This window comes from Oryctolagus cuniculus, chromosome 17, assembly GCF_964237555.1.
Source record: "Oryctolagus cuniculus chromosome 17, mOryCun1.1, whole genome shotgun sequence".
NCBI classification, from domain to species: Eukaryota; Metazoa; Chordata; class Mammalia; order Lagomorpha; family Leporidae; genus Oryctolagus; species Oryctolagus cuniculus.
The window spans coordinates 49,979,172-50,001,807 of record NC_091448.1 but is presented as its reverse complement, the minus strand read 5'-3'; the positions used below and the strand labels follow the sequence as shown (position 1 = coordinate 50,001,807).

Here is a 22,636-nt window from a genome sequence, read left to right as displayed (position 1 = left end):
CCGCCCCCACCCCGCCACTCCACTCCGGCTCTGGGCCGTGGTCCTGGCTCTGGCTCTCACAGCCGGTGCCTGCAAGGCTCTCCACGCACCCATTGTGAGGCTGGAGTTTATGACGGATTGCATTTCAGAGGAGGGATTGATTAAATACAGATGGAGCACTTGGCAATGGCCTGGGGCTCCCAGTAGACTCCCCCATTTAGACGCAGAATAAAGATTAGGAAGCCTGTGCCAGGGCAGTCTGGGGCAAACGGTGCTTTCCAGGGAAGGGCGGGACGTCGGGGCGGGGCCGCTGCCAGTCCCCATGGGAGGGCTCTCCCCGAGGCAAAGGGAGGACCCCTCCTTCGGCCTCGCCAGGCACACAGCGCTCCGCAGTCCGCTCGAGACGATCGCTCTGGCACCTGCCACTCACACTGTTCACCCCCACCCTGTGCCCTCCCCTTTCCAGACTTCCGGCCGCACCCATCCTTCTGCCGGGAGCGCCCTTCCCTCTCTTCTCTGACTCCTAAGGTCTCTGCCATCTTTTAAGCTCTTAATTCAAAGGCCACCTCCGCCATGCAGCCCTCACTCACTGGAAATGAATCACTCCTTGTGGAGCCCAGGCACGACGCGCTGTGTTCGCTTGGGTCAGGAGGGAGCTGGGTGTGTCCGCGTGGGGCCGTCCCACAGCCCAGCCGCAGGAGGACGCGCGATTTTGTGCATGCGCATCTGCGGGTTTTGCCGGTCCAGCATCCACTCCCTCTGCCTAGGGTAACAGAGCCTCAGTTTCCTCACGGCAAGCTGCCCGGCCTAAGTTCAGTTCACGCGGATCCAACGCCTCGACCAGGGGCGGTCATGTGACCCCCATCTGACCAATCCCAGGTGGTTTTGTTGCCTAAGCTGGGCCAATCAGAGCCAAGGAGCGGTGACTCGGGGCATGCGCTCGCCCTCATGGGCGGGAAAGGCGCGGGGCTGTGGTTGCTGTTGCCCGCCTGGTCGCCCCTGGGAGGCAGAGGAGGGCTCGACAGGAGAGCTGGGGACAGTGGCTTTGCTCCTGAGCTGGCCTGGGTGGGAGCAGAAGGCCGTCTTCTGGACGGGCAAGGGCACAGCAAGGCCAGGGACAGCAGAGCCGTCAGTGCCGCCTGGCACGGGGCCCATGGTGCGGCCTGACTTAGACCTTCGGGGATAGGGGATCCGGGAGGGCGCCCAGAGGCCGGGACCCCAGGGAGAGGAGGGATGAGCCTGCCGGGCTGATCTCACCGACAGGAGCGGGAGGCACCGTGTGTGGGCGGGACGGGTCTCTGGAGCCAGGCCCACGCATGATGGGGTGGGGGGCCCAGAGCCTCACCAGGTAAGATGGCAGGCAGAAGGGAGCGGGCTGGGAGCTGCAGTACAAGCACAGGGCCAGCGGGGAGGTGAGGGGGTTTCAGAGATGAGGACGTGCAGGTGGGCGGGCCTAACTGCTGGGTTGTACAATGCTAAGGGTGCCCCAGAGACCGCTGGGAAACTTTCCAAGGGCCCCACCAGGGATTTTAAGGTCCTGGGACGGGTGGGGGTAGGGATAAAAGGCCGAAGAGTGTCATGGGGGATGGCCCATGTGCAAGACCCCAGGGGAGGAAGAAACTGGGGGAGCGAGGCACCACAAACGCCTCTCCTGGGTGCCCAGAGAAATGGGATGGGAGCACCCCCACGGGCAGGCGCCCGGATGGCCAGGGCTCAGAGGCAGGGCCTAGCTGAGGTGCGGGGCAGGGGCGACCCCGGGATGGGTGGGCCCGAGTGCAGGCCACAAGACAAAGCGCAGTCGCCCCGTGAAGTCAGCCAGAAGAGATGGAGGAGGCTGCAGGTTAAGTTCCAGAGCCTTCCATGAGGGTCACCAGGCAAAAGAGCCTAAGGACAGCTGAGGCAACTCCAGGAAGAGCAGCAGAGACATCCTGGGGGGCAGGTGCAGTGTGGGGAGATCTGCCAGCAGCCCCCCACAGCCCCCTCCCAAGCCGAGCGCAGGTGGTGGGGGAGGGGGCGTAGTCACACAAGCCAATCACCAGTCGGGCCTGAGAGCTGTGCACACAGCGCAGGCCTGGCCCAACTGCTGGGGTGGCTGAATTTGCTCCCAGCTGGAACCACGTGGACCGGCAGCCACAGGGGTCTGGTGGGAGTCCTTCCAGTCAGGCCCCCGGCGTTGGCTCTTGCAGCACGGAGAAGCGGGATGTGTACGAAGACATGTGTCATCACCCAGAGCCCCTAAGCGGGACAGGGCCCACAGGGGAATTCCCATCACTGTTGCGAGCTGCTCTCAGAAAACCTGAGTTTAGGAACCTGCACTGTGCCAGAGGTCAAAGGCCATTCTCTGTGGGCCGTGGGGCTTGGCTCAGCCCTGCTCCTGCTATTCACACCCGCCTCCACCGCCACACACACTCACCCCTGCTGTCACCCTCCTCGGACCCCCAACAGGCAGCAGCAGAAAGGACCTGTGTGCTACTGGGGCAGCAGTGGAGGAGGAGGAAGGGGGCCAAGGCCTCTTCTCCAGCCCCAGGGCCCACCTCAAGCCCACCCAACGGGAACACCCTCACCAAGCACACTGGGGCCCCACTCCACGGGGGCCACCAGTTCTCCACTGGAGTTGCAGGACCTTGGGGAGCGGGGCAAGGTCTACGGTTCTCATTAGATGGCATTCCACTCCAGGGTCGCACAGGCCCTGCACAAAATCAGTCCCCAATTTGCTGAGCACCAACTCCGTGCTAGGCAGGCTCCAGGAGCTGAATGCTGGAGGTAAGCTGAGAACAGGGCCGAGGGGCCAGGGGGCCGGGAGGGGGCCAGGGGGCGGGGCACAGAGCGGAGAGAGGGAGCAGTGACACTCTGCATCCTCACAGCTCTCTAGACCGGGGACAGCCCTGCAACAAGGAACGCTGAAGGCGTGCCTGGGGCTCTGAATGGCGCACCACCAGGTCCTGAGAAAACCCCAGGGCATCAGAGGACGACTCCCACAGAAATCCCAGCTCCTCCACGCGGGAACGCTCACACTGGAGGCACTCAGCTTCCGCTACTTCCTGCCGTTTATTTTTGTGGCCTGGAGAGGGCTTTACAGAGATTCACCAGGGACCCGGGCCGTCAGGTGGAGGCAGGTCTAAGCCTCACCCAAAGGAGCTGGCCGGGCCGCAGCAGCGCGGCGTCAGCAGAGGTGCACCCTGGAGGGTGGCATCTAGGACACCCTCAGTGGGACAAGGAGAGGTGGCTGCGTGCGCGGGAGAGAACCCGCAAAACTGCTGCCATTCCCTTGATGAAACGAGCGAGCCCGCAAGCACACGGCAACAGAGTGTAGGCCTGTTGGCTTCAACTGCCTGCTCCTGTGCCTCGCTGTACCCATCTACAGAATGGGACTCCAACAGTAATGGAATTCATCGCACCCGGGGGCCGCGAGCGTTCACGAAGCTCTCGCCTGGAGAGCACCTGGTGAGCTCTGCTCCGGTGTGTGCTCAGTGATTGTTAGCTTTTATGATCGTTTATTTTTCTCGGGGGGGGGGGGGGAGGAGGCAAAGAACCACCATGCTCATAGCAAATATAAAGTATTCTCAGTGGCTTCAGAAAATCACATTTCACTCTGCCTGGAAGAAAAGGAGATGTCAATTATTTCAAATAGACATGTACATACTTTAAAATATTGAGTTTATTTAAAAAATCAGTACAGTAAAAACTATACGAGCAATGACAAGTGCTCCTGTCAACTTCAAGTGCACACACACAAGGCTCGCCAGATTAAAGACCTGTCATCTGCCCCGGAGGCCTTAAATTCTCAAGTGACATGAAATTAAGCAGGAAAACATGAACATCAAGTGGAAGTTGATTTTTCACAAGTGTGATCACAAGTGCGATCAAACGGCTTAGATTATCACCTGAAATATCTGTGCTTCACAGAGGCCCTGGACACAACACTGGCTGTGCCACACGGGTTCACAACACTCGGGGGGCGGGGCCCCACGGCTCTTCTTCATGTCGCTCACCAAGTCTCAGGCAAAAAAAAAAAAAGAAAAACCACCGGGGAAACCGTCTTCCAGGCAGTGGCCTTATCTTTGTGCGAGTTCCCTTTCTCCTCCTGAATTCATCGTTTCTGAAAACAAGGGCTTCTCTCCCGCCAGCCATGACCGTAGGCTACTGGGGCCCCCAGTGTCTTCCTCTCGCAGTGGGGACCGGGGCTCTCCCACCATCCACGTCTGCGCTCTCCTCCCACACAGGGTCCCTCTGGGGCACGGAAATGCAGCCGCTTCAGACCTCATTTGAGAAGGGCGTGCTGAACCTTCACGCGGGCACAGGCGACGGCCTGGTCCTCTCCCTCTGAATCCAGAGACAGCTTCCTGCAGCTGGCCGAGTCGACACACAGCAGTAAGAGGCTCTGGAAGTCCCCTCGGAGTGGAGCTGGGGATGACAGCCTTAAGACGAGCCCTGGAGAAGTGCGGCTCCATGACCACACTGCCCAGTGACGACACCCAGGGTGGGCTTCTGCCTCTAACAGCGGCGGCAGCCTAGGGGCCGCCCTGTGACCCGGCAGGGACAGTGGTCCCCACAGGCGCGGTGGTGGGACTGGACGGCGACTGCACGTGTGCGGGCAGTGCGGCCACCTGCGGGTTCAACAGCAGCTCGAGTCCCTGTGAGAACCACACTGGCCTACTACTTTCCGAACACTGTGACCGTGAGCGCCACGCCGAGCCAGAGGACACACACAGTGTCTCACAGGAAGTGAGAGTTCTGCAGCTGCTTCATCCCGTCTTCACAATCCCCGCTTCCAGGCTAAGCTCCAGAGCACTGCCGTGACGGTGCGAACAGCGGAGCTCCCGGGCCTCTCCTCCCTTCAGTGGTCGTGGTGGCGGTGGGCTGGGTGGACCCCTGAGGACCAAGCCTTCCTGGGGCTGAGACACAGTGGTGCCCGCCCCGCCCCGCGAGCCGTTATGCAGCCGCCTCTAAGAACTCTGAGGTGAACACAGCTTCTGCATAATCTTCACACATATCCTGGAGTTCAGCAGCCACGGCCCCCAGAGCTTCATCTACCAGCTCTTCTGAAAAGCTGGAAGACAAACAACACAGCTGAGGCGCGCGCCACCGCCTACGGAGTCATTCTTTCACCCAGCTGGGGAACGTCCCAAGGCCACTCTGAACTTCAAAAGGAAATTCCAAAGGCCAGAACAGCCCAGAGACTTCTGAAGAAGAAACCAGGGGAGGCCCTGCTCTCCTGGACAGAAGAGGGCCCTTGGATGTCTGAAGGCAGAGCTGCAGCCCAGCCAGCTGCCTCACTGCCCACAGAGGGAAGCGTGCCCTAAGGAGAGCGGGCAGGGTCCTCCGGGCCGGTCAGCTGCTCTTCGCCTCATGACCTGAATCTCTCCTGAAGAGTAAACAGGGTGCCTCTCAATTTCTGACATTTTTTTAAAAAAATTTATTGGGGCCAGTGCTGTGGCATAGTAGGTTGGGCTACCGCCTGCAGAGCCGGCATTGCATATGGGCACTGGTTCTAGTCCTGGTTGCCCAATTTCTGATCCAGCTCTCTGCTATGGCCTGGGAAAGCAGCAGAAAATGGCCCAAGTCCTTGGGCCCCTGCACCTGCATGGGAGACTGGGAGGAAGCTCCTAGCTCCTGGCTTCAGATCAGCCCAGCCCCAGCTGTTGCAGCCATTTGGGGAGTGAACCAGCAAATGGAAGACCTCCCTCTCTGCCTCTCAAATAGATAAACCTCTCAAAGCATGATGTATTTATTTAAGAAGCGAAGAGACAAATATAGAGAGCAAGGTCCTGTCCCCTGGTTCACTTCTCAAATACTTGAAATGTCCAGGGCAGGGCTGAGAGCCAGGAACTCAAAAGCCAGGTATCCCACAAGCACAGCAGGAACCCAATTCCTTGCACCATCACAGGACAGCTGCCTCCCTCGGTCTGCACCGGCAGGAAGCTGCAAGCAGGAGCCAGAGATGGATGCTGAACTAGGTACTCCAGCGTGGGATGCTGGCATCTGATCCGCTGGGCTCCGTGCCACTCCTGTGTAACCTGTCTTTAGAAGCACATCCACCTCTGCGTTCCTGGAGAGGACCACAGCAGGGTGAGTGTCCCCTCGGGACACCATGCCCTCCATCTGTCCCATTACTAAGAACTGTCCCTCTTTCTAGTTACTACTTTCCCTTTGTAACTAAGGAGCGTACAGTTGGAAGGTAACTTTGAGACTAATAAATATCCCGTTTCTCATCAAACTTGTCTGAAGCAATTGTCACAGTCACCAGACACTGACCTCCAGTCCCATCATCCCTCCCTATAATAGCTAGAATTCTGCAATGAAGGGCTTTCCCTTCTCCCTCATTTTCCGCATCACCCTGACCTTACAGATTATTCCAGGATCTATAACGTGATTACTGCTCATTCTGCTGCTCGAAGACGCCCCTGGTGTGGATGGTGGGAGCCCCTTCACGCTGGGCACATCCTTTCTGGGACAACATGCTGTTTCAGGCTCTTTGTACTTCTTCCAGCCCGGCCCAGCCCAGCCTGGAATCAGCCACTTCTCCACGGAGCCAGCTAACTTTGGATGGAGACCAGTATTTGGAAGCCAGGAGTGGGGGGGGGGGGTGGTATAGCTGGCATTGTGATGCAGCATGTTAAGCCACTGTTGTGACGCCAGCATCCCATACTGGAGTGCCTGTCTTAGTCCCAGCTGCTCCACTTCTGATCCAGCTCCCTCCTAACGTGCCTGGGAAGCAGCAGATGACGGCCCAATTCCTTGGGCCCCTGCCACCTAAGTGGAAGACTGGGATGGCTGAGAACTCAGGATTGGCAGTTTTCTTCTTTTCTAACTTTAAAAGGTTTTCCATCTTCTGCTTCTCTTTTTTGTTTCTCCAGCTGCTTTTTAAGATTTTCTCTTACTCTCTAACTTTTCAATAATACTATAATATGACTAGGTATGAATTTCCTTTTCTTGCTGGGGATTTTAGAGCTTCTTCAATCTGTGGTTTATATCTTTTTTTGAAAGTTTATTTATCTTGAAAGGCAGGGCTACAGAGAGAAAGAGAGAGAGACAGAAAAAGGGATCTCCTATCTGCTGGTTCACTCCCCAGATGGCCACAATGGTCAGCACTGGGCCAGGCTGAAGCCAGGAACCAGGAGCCTCACCCAGGTTTCCCATGCAGGTGCAGGGGCCCAACTCCTTAGGCCATCTTCCGCTGCTTTCCCAGGCCATTAGCAGGGAGCTGGGTTGGAAGTGGAGCAGCCAGGACTTGAGGATGAATTAACAACACTGGCCCCGGCTTACATCTCTTGTTTCTTGGGGGAAACGCCAGCCATCGTTCTCCTGGCCCCCCGTCCTTCCCCTCTCCTGAGACTCCAGCCACACACAGTAGGTAGACCACCCTCTACCCTCCAGGTCACGTCTTCCCCTCATGCAGCACCCTGGGTGTTTGCTCCTGTCCTATATCCCAAGTCTCACATTTTCTCTACTGAGCCTATACAATGCATTCTTCTTTTCACACATTATATTTTTATTCTAGAATGTATAAGTGGATTTTTTTAAATTCTCAGTTCTCTGCCAAAATTCTAGTCTTTCATTTCTATGACATCCTAGGCACAGTTGTTCTGCGTCAACCAAACAGTTTTTGATTATTTTCTGGAACTGCTGCTGGATCTCTGTTTTTGATATTGTCTTGCCTCTCTGTAGCCTGCTTTTTTTTTTTAATCATATAGAGTTACAGAAATAAGCTGACTCCTGTGATGTTATTTGCCTCCAGAGAAAATCTGTCTGCTCATGCCTGGTTCTGGGGAGCAGTAAGTCTGGAAACTCTGTGGTCCAATCTCAGGAACTGGGCTAATCTGAGTGGGGTGGCGTCTGAGAAGACCCACTTACATCCAGGGCACCCGTCCATGCACAGTGCAGCTTTTCAGGGTGAGCAAAAGTGAGCAAGTTCCCCAGGGCCATCCCCACACCTTGGCCTCGAGCCTCTGCGCTCTGGTGTGCAGACTGCTCATCCCTGTCCAGAACTGGCCAGCCTCCCAGTCTGTCTTCTCCAGGACTCTGGCCCAGTTACTCCTCATTACCAAGTTAACTTCCTCATGCCTTCAAGCACGCATGTTGGATTCTGAATACAGCTTTTCTATTTGCAGTCATCCTCAGAGGAAGAGGTGATCCGAATTACCCACTAGAAACACAAGGGACTCCATCGCTTTTAGATTTGTTTCACTTCCTGCCCTTCTGCCATTAATTCATCCTCACACTTCGAGAGAAACACAAACGAACTCCCAATCTGTCCCACAACACATCAGGTAACACAGCTATAACGTTCCCCACTCTACCTGAGGAATTATTCTCTTGAGTTCCTCTGTCCCCGTGCCTTCTGTATGGTCACTGAAAAACGCTTCAGCTGATAGCTTTTGTCATCTTCCTGAAAGCCCCTGGTGGATTCTGTGTTTCCTAAATCCCAAGTCTTCTTTTTTCCCCCTTTTTCTTGTTTTTAAAGACTTGTTTATTTGAAGGGAAAGTGAGAGGAGAGAGAAAGAGAGAGAGAGAGAGGTATCTTCCATCTGCTGGCTCACTCCTCAAATGACCACAAAGGCTGGGTTAGTCCAGGCCAAAGCCAGAAGCCCAGAGCTTCTTCCGGGTCTCCCACACGGGTGCTGGGACCCGAGTACCTGGGCCATCCTCCACTGCTTTCCCAGGGATGTTAGCAGGGAGCTGCACTGAAGCGGAGCCTGTGTGGGACGCCGGGACTGTAGGCAGCAGCATGGCTCACTGTGCTGGCCCTCCCTTCTTAATGTACGCCCAGCGCGAGAGGCACATATCTTCCAGTATCTTGCTGAGAAACAGTGCCAGGATACTAAGTTCCTGGACACCCTGCATCCATACAGATACTTTTAGTCTATTCTTATCTTTCAATTGATAATCTAGCCGAGCACAAAGTTCTAGGTTAAATTTTGCAAGTATGTTCTAGCACCTTCTAGCTCTCAGTGTGGTTACTGAGAACAAGATGCCACCCTGATTCCTGATGTTCACGTGTTTGCAGTTTTCACTCTCTGGAATCTCCTGTCAGCTTCTCCTTACACTGGGATGCTCAAGTTCCTTTCAGGACGACGTGCCATGGTGCAGTCCATTCAATTCACTCACTATTTACAGTGGGCAACTGGGGAACTTCTTCCAGATAAAGACTAACAGCCTTCTGGGAAATCTCCTTATAGTATTTCTTTGATAATTTCCCAATTCTCCTTTTTACCTTTTGCTACATTCTGGAATTCCTATTACTTAGATTTTGAATCTCCTCAAAAAACCCTATAATTAAAAAAAAATCTTTTTTATTATCTAGTGCCTTGGTTTTTCACTCTACTGCCTCAGAGAGCTGGCATTTTTCTTTAAAACCTCTGGTGAATTTATTTCAGCCGTGACTTTTTTATTCCGGAAAACTTTCCAAGTTCCTTTTTTACAGTCTCCTGTTGTTGTTTTCTAACAGCTTCGCTTAGCTCTCCGAGGATCTCACCTGTGGGCTGTTTGTTCTGAGTGCTTTACTCTGCTCCCTGCATAGCCTCTGGCTCCTCCGAGCCCTTCAATCTGGCACAGCAGCCTGTATATCTTTCCCAGGTCCCATCATGCATCTGGTCACCTCAGCTACTGGCTCATTTTCAAGAATCGGAATTCCAACCAAGCTTCCCACTTCCTGGCGCGCTGCATCCAAGGCCTTCACACACATCTCAATGCCCGAGTCTCGGCAAAGTTCTGTGTGACACAGCTGGCTCCTGGCTGCGCGCTCACCGTGCACTGTGCTTCCCTTGGTCTGCGGATCACTTGCCATTTCTCTACCTTGTTTTCTGGATTCCAAATGTTGTCTGATACTTCTTGTTTGCTGTCATTTATGGTTTCATGCCTTTGACTCTTTTAGTGGTATGTAGTGGTGCAGGAATGCAGGGAGTAGAGATAAATACACATACATGTTCAATCTTTTTGAGCCAGAAATCTGTTGTTTTTTTCAAAACCAAGAATCCTTAGGAGTTCGCTTTCACCAAAAATACGAACACCTTAAATCTTCCCTTCCATAATCATTCTTTCACGTGCATTGAACTGACCCCATCTGCCCAGTCTGAGGACAAAACAGGGGAAAGGCGGAACGGACAGAAAAGAAAGACAGAAGCTCAGGTGGCTTCCCCTTACCCAAGAGGCCATCAGAAGAGAAGTCCACTGTCTTTGAATATGCTTTGCAAGATATGGTCAGGAAAACTCACAATGAGAATAAAAATGAGACAGAAAAATCATCAGAGCTAGAACATTCAGATGAACCGTCATGTGGTGTCAAAGGACAGCAGAAGAAAATACACATAAAAATCTAGGCATAATCTAACTGCTCTGGCCTCCAGATGTTAACCCTTGACTCCCCACAGGCCGAGGCAACTATGAACAAAATGTATCATCTGACAGGTGGAAAGAACTAATCTCCCTGGCTTGCTTTTGGTTTTCTCAGTATGCCTACCAGCTAACAGTCCCAGACAGCCTGTGGGAATATGAGTGAGTCTGCTACTGGACCATGTGTGAATCCATACGTGCACGTCAAACAGACTTCTCTTGCTCAGAAAGCCCTTTAGAGCACCCGTGAAGACAAATGTGCTCACCACCAGAACACAGCATCTTCTGTGCTTTGAAGGGTCCCACCTATCAAAGAGAACCCTCAAGCTTGGGTTAACCCAAGGACTTAAACACAAGTGATTGCCCTGACCTTGCTCAAGAGAAAAAAAAGACAAAAGTAGATGAGAAGTGTCCAGAACTGTCAGAAGGGTAGAGCACTGGGAAGAGTCCCGAGGCCGCAGTAAAAAGGCAGTGGAGAGGGAGCTGAGACCTGGGTCTGCAGGGTCACAGAGGCAGCCTGCGGGCTGGGCTGGGCATGAGGGGGCTGCTGAGGATCTGCAGAATGAGAAAGCCTGCAGCTCCATCAGCAGCCACAGGGATGGATCCACCCTACTGGCAGCGAGGTGACCGTTCCTTCACCACCCTCAAGAGGAGGAAAACACTCTGAAAAAAACATGCCAGTAATTGTACTCTCAGCCAAATCATCAATCAAGGGCTGTATCTAAAGCCCTTCAATCAAGAATGAGGGCAGACTTTCAAAGGATAAGCTCCATCAAAACAAGAGAACATGGGCCGGCGCTGTGGAGTAGCAGGTAAAACCACCGCCTGCAGTGCCAGCATCCTGTATGGGCACTGGTTCCAGTCTTGGCTGCTTCACAGAGATCCAGCTCTCTGCTATGGCCTGGGAAAGCAGTAGAAGGTAGCCCAAGTCCTTGGGCCCCTGCACCCGCGTAGGAAGACCCAGAGGAAGCTCCAGGCTCCTGGCTTCAGCTGTGGCCATTGCGGCCAACTGCAGAGTGAACCAGTGGAGGGAAGACCTCTCTCTCTCTCTCTGTCTCTCTTTCTTGCTCTGTGTAACTCTTTCAAATAAATTAATAAATCTTAAAAAAAAAAAAGGGGGGGGGGCCAGCACTGTGGCACAGCGGGTTAACGGCCTAGACTGAAGCGCTGGCATCCCATATGGACACCGGTTCAAGACCCAGCTGCTCCACTTCTGATCCAATTCTCTGCTATGGCCTGGGAAAGCAGTAGAAGATGGCCCAAGTCCTTGGGCCCCTGCACCTGCATGGGAGACTTGGAAGAAGTTCTTGGCTCCTGGCTTAAGATTGGCGTAGTTCCAGCCATTGCGGCCAATTGAGGAGTGAACCATTGGATGGAAGACCTCTAGGAAGGAAGGTGGATGGAAGATCTCAGGTGGGAGGGAGGGAGGGAAGGAGGGAGGAAGGGAGGAAGGAAGGAAGGGAACCAAGAAAGAGGAAGACAAGGGCACCAGGACACAAGGTATCAGATACGGTGATGACGACGGAAGTCCCAGGCAGAGTGGCCACAGGCCAGATGGGCTAAGGCGGAAAGACAGCCTCTGGAGGAAAAGTCAGGGTGGGGTGCAGAAGCAGGGGTTAACTGGTGGTGTTGGTCATCAGAAAAATTCTAGGAAGAGGTTGTTGGCTAGTGTGCGGGGGAATGTTCATAAATATATAAAAGAATAAAAAACTAAAGAAGCAATGATTAACTCCTGGAACACGCTTACCACTTGTCCAACAAGGAAATATAATCACAGCACACTCCCTGGCTCGGTGATGACAAATGTCTTGTGTGTGTGTAATAAGGTATACTCATGAGGAATGTAAATATGGGCACTGTTTAAAAAGAGCAGATTCACACATCTTTTAATGAAGTATTTCCTACAGACTGAAGGCTGCTCCTTCAAGTATTCAGTAGCTGCAGGATGCTGTCCCGTGAGTCCGCAAAGCTCCCTTTCCCAGGGAGGAGAAGGGTTAATGGAAATGCGGCAGGGCAGAGGCTGCTGCTTGTGAAGGCATGTGCACCCCGACCACGGAGACTGCGTGATTGTGACTGCTTCCTGCCCAGCAGTATTTATGTTCTCCGATGAGACATCACACTCACCAAGAGCGACAGAAAATTAGCCCTGATGTGATTCCTGAACACTGCTCCTCAGCGGTTAGGGGCTGAGTGTTTATGTCCTCCTAAAGTCCCCATGCTGATGCCCTCACTCCCAGCTGATGGTATTTGGAGATGGAGCCTTGGACAGGTAGTTAGGCTCAGGTGAGATCAAGATGGGCGGCCTCACGATGGGGTGACTGCCTCTGTAAGAAAGGGAAGAGCCCAGAGCTCCCTCTCTGCTACATGAAGACAGAGCAAGAAGGTAGCTACAGGCCAGGCAGAGGGCCCTCAGCTGACACCAAACCTTCCAGGACTCTCATCTTATATCTTCTAGTCTCCATGGTGTTTTACGGCAGCCCGAGCCGACAAGAGAGGGCTACAGGGCACTCCTGTGGGTGATAGCCCTGCTGTCTTATGGTCTTTTGCAGCTGAAAAAAGGCAGTTAGCAGAGAAAGCCCAAGAACAGCCATTACAATTCCTGGCCCAAAAGCATGGGCTGAGACCGCCAGGCTTTCTGGAAGTGTAAAATGTGGAACTTGCTTCTTTTTTTTTTTTTTTTATTTGACAGATAGAGTGAGAGAGAAAGGTCTTCCCTCCGTGGTTCACTGCCCAAATGGCCACCACGGCCAGCACTGTGCCGATCCGAAGCCAGGAGCCAGGTGCCTCCTCCTGGTCTCCCATGTAGGTGCAGGGCCCAAGCGCTTGGGTCATCCCCCACTGCCCTCCCGGGCCACAGCAGAGAGCTGAACTGGAAGAGGAGCAACCGGGACTAGAACCCAGCGCCCATATGGGATGCTGGCACCGCAGGTGGAGGATTAACCAAGTGAGCCATGGCGCCGGCCCCGGGCACGTGCTTCTCAAACAGGGGCGTGTGGCATCTCACTCACCTTTCAGCTATCAGCCACGGGTTGAAGCCACCCACAGCCTCATGAGATACCATCCGGAGGTACTGCTCAAATCGGCTGCAGTAGTCACCAATGCTGAGCAGCATGCCCGGGGGGACCGAGAGGGGCGTTCGGCCTTCTCCCGGCTGGGAATCTTCTGCAAGCAAGTGGAGGGGAGCCCCTCTTTTCTCTGATCTCTCCTCCATTCCCAAACTTTCATCCAGAGAACTGAGGATGAAGAAAAAGGAGAGACATTCAAAACCACCTGTAAGTAAGGTAAACTGTGAACTTACTCTGACAGCTTCCTAACCAAAGCCTCACCCTTCATTTCTTTCTCACAATGAACACAACGCAACATCTCACCATGCACTGTTTCCCTTTGTCACAGGACTGCCCTTCATACAAAAGAATTTTCCAGCAAATCTTGCAGTATACATATCCACACACTCACAGGGACCAACGCGGTGCTTCCACTGCTGAAGCCAGCTAAGTGCTACCTCATACCAGAAGGCTCCTCCAGTTAAAAACACTCAGTGCTCGCCATTTTCATGTACTATCTTATTGAGGCATCTTTGGAGTTTGGCAAGATCTTGTTGTTTTTTTTTAAATACTGATTTATTTATTTTTGTGAAAGTCAGATTTACAGAGAAAGGGAGATCTCCCATCTGCCAGTTCACTCCCCAAACTGCCTGGATGGGTCAGGCCAAAAGCCAGGCTCCAGGAACTTCATCTGGTCTCCCAAGTGGCTGGCAAAGGCCCAAACACTTGGGCCATCTTCCACTGCTCTTCCTAGGCCCTTAGCAAAGAGCTGGATCAGAAGAAGGAGCAGCCTGGACATGAGCTAGCACCCATATGGAATGCCAGCGTCACAGGCGGCATCTAAACCACTACGCCACAACGCTGGCCCAAGATCTTGCTTTTAGACAAGAATTTCTGTCTATCTTTGGGAGACTGTAGGAATTCAAATTTAACAACATCAAAGGCAACCAAGCACCCGTCACTCACTTGCCATTGCAGGGTCTCTCCAGCATGATATTCACGGTTCCCTCCTTGTGGGCCACTGTCTTGGTGATCTTGATCGGCTGAGGAGCCAGAGGCCTCTCATTTACTGCTGAGACTTTCTGGTCTGGAAGAGGGAAGGCATAACATGGCTGTTGATGAAGGGAAGTCCATGGCCACATGAGAGCTGTGCTAGTGGCCAGCGACCTGTGAGAAAGTCACCTGCTGTCTCTTAAGCCCAGGGGGATGGAAAAAGTGCTCATTTCAAATGCAAACCAATCAAGAACCAGTTTTACACAATATGGAACTCCTTCAGAAGCTTCGGCTTGTTCTTGGGGAGGCTTCTCCAGGAGGTCTGTGCAAAGCCCCCGGCTAGGCAGCTTTCTTAGGACCTGGCCACCCACTCAAGGAGCCTTAAAAGTAGTTCCATTTGTTTTTTAGCCTTGAAATGCTTTGATTACCACACACACCTGAGCATTTAAATAGCTGATTTAATTTGATTCTGGGCATCCCAGGGAAAATCTGCCTAATGAGAATCAAAACATTAATTTATTAACTGTAACTTGCATGTTTATCAGCTCTTCTGCGATTTCGATTACTTCTAATTTTAAATGTATTTCACAGGAGAAATTCTGTCCTCTTTGGTAGAGGGAGCATCGACATGTCAGTGACTTTCTCTGACTCACTGGTATGCGCCTGATTTCTTACTGTCAGAAACACTGCTTAAGTCAGCTTTGGGGAAAGCATCACTGTGAGTACAACCAACTTCAGCTGTCAGAGGGTAAAAGCCGAGGCATGCACAACCCAGAGACACTCGAAATGCAGTTGTGATGTGATGGAACAATCAGAACAGTGGGAGACATGGGATTCCTGCTATGATGTCATGGTTCTGGAATTACAAGTGTCCAAGAACTCATTTCAGGTCTCAGTGTTCAAAGAGCTCCTCCTGTGAACGCACACCTAGACTGTGCAGTCACTGACAGTGACTCATGATTCAGATCAACCTTGAAGGAAGAGAACACCAAGTCCTCTGTGTCTTCTACATGATGCAACCTAACTCTGTGGCCAACGGCCAAGCCATCCGCGAAGCCAACTGCCCCGTCCTGTTGCCTTTTCCTCTGCTTCCCAACAAAACCGCACTGAAGTATCCAGGCCGACTAAACAATGACTAGAAGGGGCCTTGCTGGGGAGTGAACCAGCCCCATGCTAGGCACAGTGGGGCACACAAATGATTATGACAAACTCTCTGGCCTCACTGAATCAGCGGCTTCGTTGGGAGAGGGACGCCGCCTTTACAAACAACTCCAGCACAGAAAACGCTATGGGAGTTCACAGGCCAGGAAGGGGCAGAGGAGTAAGGTTCCAACCTCGGGGCAGCAGGAAGGCACTACACCGGACCCCACGTTTGGTGCCTTAGCTGTTCAATGCCACGTGGGGATGAACACGGAGCAGCCATGGTGCCGAGAGGAAGAGAGAACGCCAGCTACCACGAGACACAGTGCTTGGAAACTCCAGGAAACAGCAAAGGGACTCGTCAGCATTCTCTTCTCTCTTCAGACAGCTCATCTTTCTGTCAAAAGTTCATCTGGAGGAGGCTTTTCTAATACCTTATTCATATTTAAAAAAAAAACTGCAAGTGACATATGGAGGACTTCAGTTCATGCAAAGTGGAAATAAATGATACATTTATTTTGGTGCAAAACAATTTCCCATTTATCTGTACTATGCATTGCCCATGAACTTGGCTCACACGTGTGCATTTCAACACTGCTTTGCACTACAATGAACTGACCTTTTAATCCCGTTTTCCACGGCTTTCTGAAGTGCCGTGCATGCTACTGCTGTAAACTTCCCACAGCCCCAGTGTCTGTTACACCTTTCAGTGAGTGGGTAAGTGCAGTATACAATTCCCTCAGAGGCAGTGCCAGCCTTCACGAGGAAGGCAGGCAACAAGCGTGGTCAAGGAGGATCTGATCGGTGTCTCCCCAGGCAAAACCGTGACAGCAGTGAGGACACTGCAGCCAGCACGGGCATGTATGAATTGTGAAAAGCAAGCTGTTTCAACAAACGAGGCCAAGACAAGTGGTTATCCACAGAAAGGAACAAAGAATTTCACCCTCTACCTCAGACAACTGGCATTACTCAAGATGGAGCACAGCCCGAAACATAAGAGCTAAAATCATAAAGCTTCGGAAAAAACCAAGAGAGTATCTTCTCAACTTGGGGGCACGAAGGGAAAGGTTTCTTACATTAGAGAAAAGCAAAAACCATCCAAGAAAAAACTGGTTAGACTTCATCCAAGTTAAAAATGTCTGTTCCAAATAAAATGCCTTCGAGGGCTGGCGCTGTGGTACAGCAGGTTAACGCCCTGGCCTGAAGCGCCGGCATCCCATATGGGCACCCGTTTGAGTCCCGGCTGCTCCACTTCCGATCCGGTTCTCTGCTATGGCCTGGGAAAGCAGTAGAGGATGGCCCAAGTCCTTGGGCCCCTGCACCTGCATGGGAGACCCAGAGGAAGCTCCTGGCTCCTGGCTTTGGATCGGCACAGCTCCAGCCTTGAGGCCAATTGGGGAATGAACCAGCGGATGGAAGACCCCTCTCTCTCTCTCTCTCTGTGTAACTCTTTCAAATAAATAAATATTTTAAAATAAATAAATAAAATAAAATGCCTTCGAGAACATAAACAGGTGGGGCACAGAAGGAAAGGAATGTACATCCATAAAACATCTGTGTGAGTGGATGCCAGGGCTGGGGACTAACGGGGAGTGACTGCTGACGGACACAGGGTTTCTCCTGGAGAAATTAACACAATAGTGAGGGTTGTACAACCATGAGGATATTCTAAAAACTAATGAGTCGTGCACTTTAAAAGGCTCCATTTAGGGGTGGGCACTGCAGCACCGTGGATGGAGCTTCCACTTGGGAAGCCTTATCAGTGCCCGGTTCAAGTCCAGCTATTCCACTTCCAATCCAGGTTCTTGCTGATGTACATCTAGGGGGCAGCAGGTGACAGCTCAGGTACTTGGGTCCCTGAAACCCATGTGGGAGACTTGGATGGTGTTTGAGGCTCCTGGTTTATCTGGGTCCAGCTCTGGCTGTTGCAAACATTTGGGAAGTGAACCAATGGATGGAAGATCTCTGTCTCTCTCTTTTCAAATAAATTAAAATTAAAATTAAAAAAATTTTTAAAAATTTTCAAATAAATCTTTAAAAAGAGAGAGGCAAGTTTATTTTGGTATGAATTTTTAAATAGATGCATATCCTACATGAATATATTCATAGCAGACTGATTCCTAACAGCCTCAAACCATAAACAGTCAAATGTAAATCCAAAGGGAAATGAGTAAACCAGATGTGGCATATGCAGAAGATGGAACACTATACAGCAAAAAACAACAACAACATAAAGTAAGCATAAGAGCATGTGGAAGGATGAAAAATGGCCTGCAAGATATCCACTTCAAGGTCTCTGGAACCTGTGAATGCTGCCTTCCATGGCAAAGGGACTCTGGTTAAGGATCGTGAGATGGACATAGTATCCTGGGTTATGGGCCCTCATAACAGGCAGGCAGAAGGCAGAGAGCTGACTACAGAAGAGGAAAAGGCAACTGTGACGACAGAAACGCACTGGACTAATGAGGTCACAAGTTAAGGAACGGCAGTAGAAGCTGGAAGGGACAAGCAGCAGGTTCTGCCCCAGGGCCTTCCAAAGAAACCAGCCCAGCCGCCACCTTGACTTCAGCCCCTCAAGGCTCACTTCTCATTTCCAACCTCCAGAACTATGAAAATAAATCTGTTTTAAGTCACAAAATATGAGCCTTAAACTCATTACAAACAAAAGTTTGTTAGAGCAGTAAAAGGAGATATAAGTATGAGGGGAGGAACCGCTATATTCCAAAAGCTGGACCTACGTAATTTGTATTTGTTAAATAAAACCTTTCTAAAAAAAAGAGATATAACGTAGATAAATCTTTGAAACACTACTGAAATCTACATAAGAGTACATACCATGTGACTGCATTTATATGAAACTGAAGAACACTCAAAACTAATAAAAAAAAAGCAAGTGGTTGCTTGAGTGTTGGCGCAGACAGCAAAGGGCCTGAAGGAACGTCATGAAGTGAGGATGATAAAGTCTATATCTGATAGACAAACATGTACCCATCTGTAAAACCCATCAAAGGACATAATTAAGATCTGGGTGGGAGGAGGTGTTTTAGTCCAGCAGTTAAGATGACCATATCCCACACTGGAGTACCTGGGTTCAAGTCCTGACTCCAGCTTCCTGCTGCTGCAAACCCTGGGAGGCAGTGGTGATGGCTCAATAACTGGGAGCCTGCCACCCACGTGGGAGACCTGGCTGAGCTTCCTGCTTTCAGCTTTGGCCTGACCTGGCCCTGGCCACTGCAGGCTTTGGGGGAGTGAATCAGCAAAGGGGAGCTCTGTCTGTCTTTGTCTCTTTTTATTTCTGCGTCTCTTTGCCTCTCAAATGAAAGCAAAGTCTGTGTGAATTTTATCTCAAAAGGAAAAAAGAACCAAAAATAGTTATTACACTCTAGTAGAGTATGCCTGCTGCATATTTAGGGGTGAAGTGTATCCACATCTGTAACTACTTCGAATATAAAGATGAAATGACAGAGGGACAGATATGTAGATAGGTGATAAAGAATAAAGAAACATGTAGAATTCAGGGTTGGGTAAACGAGTGTTCCTTGTACAAATTTTTCAGCTTTCCCGTATATCAGAAGCTGTTTCAGAATACAGTGTTGGGAAGAAAGTGGGGGAAAAACTTACCATTATTTTCTTCATGCATCCAAAAATGAGGATCCGCATACACAATTTTATTATATCTCTGGCGAACTGTCTCCTGGTATTTCTTTAAAACAAAATTTATGAGAAAAAATGAGAACCAGAACTACTGAGGAAGGAAAAGTTCAGCAGACACAATCACACAGCGTCAGACACGATGTTCACAGACATTGTTCACTGGGCATTTGCCAGGCCAGGAAGTGATGAGTTCATGAAGTGAAGTCTAGAGCAAAATACAATAACTGACAAAACCACAATCCAGACCAGCACTGTCCACCAGAGCCTGCTTTGATGATACAAGGGTCTACCGTGCGCCCTGACCAGTACATCAGCCACTAACTATGGGCCACCTGCAGTGGGCTTCACTCTTAATTAGTGTGCACTTCAACAGGCTAATGTGGCTGGTGGCAAATGTTTTAGACAGCTTAGGTCTGGACAGTTACTGCCTCCAAAAGGGAAATCAGTTAAAGACGGCCTATCCACAAATAACTGTATTCCTCAAAATATTTCTACTTAGCAGCAAAGAAAAAAATGAAATATAATTGCATACAATTAAAAATAAAATGGCAAATCAGAAACTGGGAGACCTAGATCCACATCCTGTCTCTCCCAGAAACTTTTTTGTGTTCTTAGCCATGCCATTTATTCCCTTATTGTACCTCAATTTCCTGCTCTGAACGATCCAGGCATTGAAATGGCTGACTGTCTGAGGTCTAAAACTTTACGGGAGAAGTGCTGCAAACACAGTGTGGAAACTAACAAAGGTGACAGGGCCACACGCCAGCAAGGCAGCAGAGGCAGCTGCACAGCACGTACAAGCTCCTGGGTGGAAGTCTATGGGCCCACTGTGAACCACTCTGCAGTCCTGAGTTTGTAATCACAAATCAGTGGTATCAGGGGATAAGAAGACAGTGTGCTGACCATTTTATACCTCATTTTATGCTTCTAAACACCATGCTTAAATAGAGAAAGTACGTGACTGTGTCAAGGTCACACACTTGGATGGCGGCAGAGCTGGCCGTCAACAGAGGTGAGTCCCCCATAGCAAACCAGACCAGCAGCCTCAGGCCTTACTTCCATTTCCTCCATTCGGCGCATCATCGTCTCCAGGTCTGGGCTGTCCTTGCTGTCCCCCAAGGTGGCTAAGGTTTCAGACCCCAAGATCTTAGCATGAGTCATAGCCCAGAGCTCATGAGCGGTATTTTCCAGAAAATCATCCAGCTGATGAATGTTGTTGGCTCCAGAATCAACAGCTGTAGCCTGTAAAGTAAGGGTGGGAGGAAGGGATGGCAAGGCAGCACAAAGAAAACAGAAAAGCTTAAAGGTAACTGCTGAGCATGACAAACCAACAGCACGGTGATCCCACTGACAGACCTGCCATGCTAAACAAAGCTCTCCTAACTCAGTAAACATCAAAAGCAGTAACACTGGCACAATTTTTATCCTGGTGATGGATTTAAATAGCAGCATTAACCAAGTAATACCATTACTGTCCATGCAAATTATCATTATCATCTATTTTGCCAGTGGTTAGAACAAACATCTTCTCCTTGCTATATTCAGGAATATGTTCAACATTTTCCATGTCACATACTCCAAAGAACATAGTCACTCTCTTTTGGTTCAATGCTTCTGTAAAAACATCTGTTCTCTTCGGGACTCCTCTTTGTGTGAGAGACTCTGTATCTATAAACTGCCTTTAACTCTATCTACAAACACCAGCCCTTCTTGACCGTGTATCCTTTATATTCACAAATAACTTTTGCAAAGCATTTCTTTTTAAGAATTAGTTATTTACTTGAAATGCAAAGTTAAAGAGAGAGAGAGAGAGAGACAGAGAGAGAGATTCCATCGCTGCTTCATTCCCCAAATGGCTGCAACAGCAGGAGCTGAGCCGATCTGAAGCCAGGAGCTTCTGCTAGGTCTCCCATGTGGGTGCAGGGGCCCAAGCACTAGGGCCACTTCTGCTGCCTTCCCAGGCACATTAGCAGAGAGCTGGATCAGAAGTGGAGTAGCCAGGACTCGAACCAGTTCCCATATGGGAAGCTGGTGTCCCAGGTGGCCTAACCCACTCTGCTACAATGCCAGCCCCTACATTATTTCTTTTAATTCTAGTACATGTCTACAATCTGCTCCAAAAGAGGCTTTTGCCAAGAATACCGGCTGGGGAAAGGATCCTGTAAGGATCTGCAATGGTGGTTACCTGACCTGTCTGTCTCAGTCCTCTCATCCGTAAGATGGAAATAATCTTTCATCTCAGAGCTGTAAGGATTTCACAAGAGCCTCATATGGGACACTCAGCACAGTGCTTGGCTTGGCACAAGTAAGACTCAATGAATGGTTATTACTATAGTGATTTTAACAGGCTGGACACTGTGGCACAGCAGGTTGAGCCTCTGCTTGGGACACCCATATCCCATGTCAGAGTGCCAGTTCGAGCCCCAACTACTCTACTTTCCATCTATCCTGCTAATGTTCCTGGGAAGCAGCAGATGATGGTTCAAGTACTTGAGTCCCTGCCACCCACGTGGGAGACCTGGATGGAGTCCCTGGCTCCTGGCTTTAGCCTGGCGCAGACCAGGCTGTTGCAAATAGAGAAGGATTTTTAAAAAAAGAAACAACAACAACAAAATCCCACCTTTTAACAATTCACAGAAGAAAATATATTGATGCTCAATAGAGAAATGAAAATATTTCCAGCTTTAATCAGTTAAACAAAATCCATTAGAATAACCTATAGAATAAAACTACACACACACACACACACACACACAGATGTAAAGACAACTCAGTTCAACGATCGAGCCTTAACTACGTGTGTGTCTGCATGTGTAACATCTTGCATCTGTAATAAACGGAACACCGAGAGCACTATGTGGGGTCAGAGAGAGAAGGAAGGTCTCGAGTGCTGGTATGGAAAGAGCACGGGGCACAGCACAAAGAAGCACAGTGGTGCACAGTGGCACACAGCGCTGTCTGTGGAGAGGCTGAGCTCTTCGTATGCTACCTGCCCTGAACTGTTTCAATTCTTGGCCACACGCATCCATGGCTTTCAATTCCACAGAAGCACATAGGTCTGGGGAAGCTATGTTTCCGGTGTGGGTGTAGTTACTGCCACGAGCAGCAGCAACAGACAGACGTGTCACGTGGTGCCATCACAAGAGCTCTCCCTGACACCAGGGATCTCCCTGTCTGTAAGCAGATCTGTGGAGAGCTGCAGTGTGAGCAGAATAAAGCAAAGATCTTCTCCATTTTTAACATCAGAATTTGTGTTTGAGGCCCCACAGCTCTCTTATGAACTAACACAGTAAGAAACATGAGATTTCTACTTCATCATGCCAGCTCCTCTTGAGTTCGCTTTTATTCAGTCAATAAACACTGACTCTTCATTGTGCTGCTGGGAAACTCTGCGAGGACGGTGATGTGCACAGCAGCCCGGAATTCTAAAGAGTAGGTACAGCTGCTTTTCTCATCTAATACATTGTTTTTAAAGACCAGTTAATGCCTACTGA

The 22,636-nt window shown here is 50.5% G+C and overlaps 2 protein-coding genes across 12 annotated transcripts in view; both read right to left on the bottom strand.

The window, feature by feature from the left end:
• PITPNM3 (PITPNM family member 3) overlaps positions 1–785 on the bottom strand; it is a 100,089-nt gene extending 99,304 nt beyond the window's left edge. The window contains exon 1 of the mRNA XM_051825331.2: positions 570–785. The gene's annotated coding sequence lies outside the window, so the exon portion shown is untranslated. The remainder of the gene's footprint in view (positions 1–569) is intronic.
• A 2,579-nt stretch (positions 786–3,364) lies between these two features.
• The window catches only part of KIAA0753 (KIAA0753 ortholog), a 63,608-nt gene continuing 44,336 nt past the window's right edge, over positions 3,365–22,636 (bottom strand). For 8 of the 11 annotated variants that reach the window (XM_051825332.2, XM_070061262.1, XM_070061259.1 and 5 more), the window contains 5 exons: positions 20,199–20,384; positions 19,110–19,191; positions 14,322–14,442; positions 13,320–13,544; positions 3,620–5,029 (listed from right to left, as the gene is read on the bottom strand). In XM_051825332.2, coding sequence (XP_051681292.2) covers positions 4,912–5,029; positions 13,320–13,544; positions 14,322–14,442; positions 19,110–19,191; positions 20,199–20,384 — 732 coding nt within the window. In that variant the 3' untranslated portion in view covers positions 3,620–4,911. Of the gene's footprint in view, positions 3,576–3,619; positions 5,030–13,319; positions 13,545–14,321; positions 14,443–19,109; positions 19,192–20,198; positions 20,385–22,636 lie in introns of those variants that run through there. The other 3 variants (XM_070061260.1, XM_017348991.3, XM_070061261.1) reach the window with 2 other exon arrangements.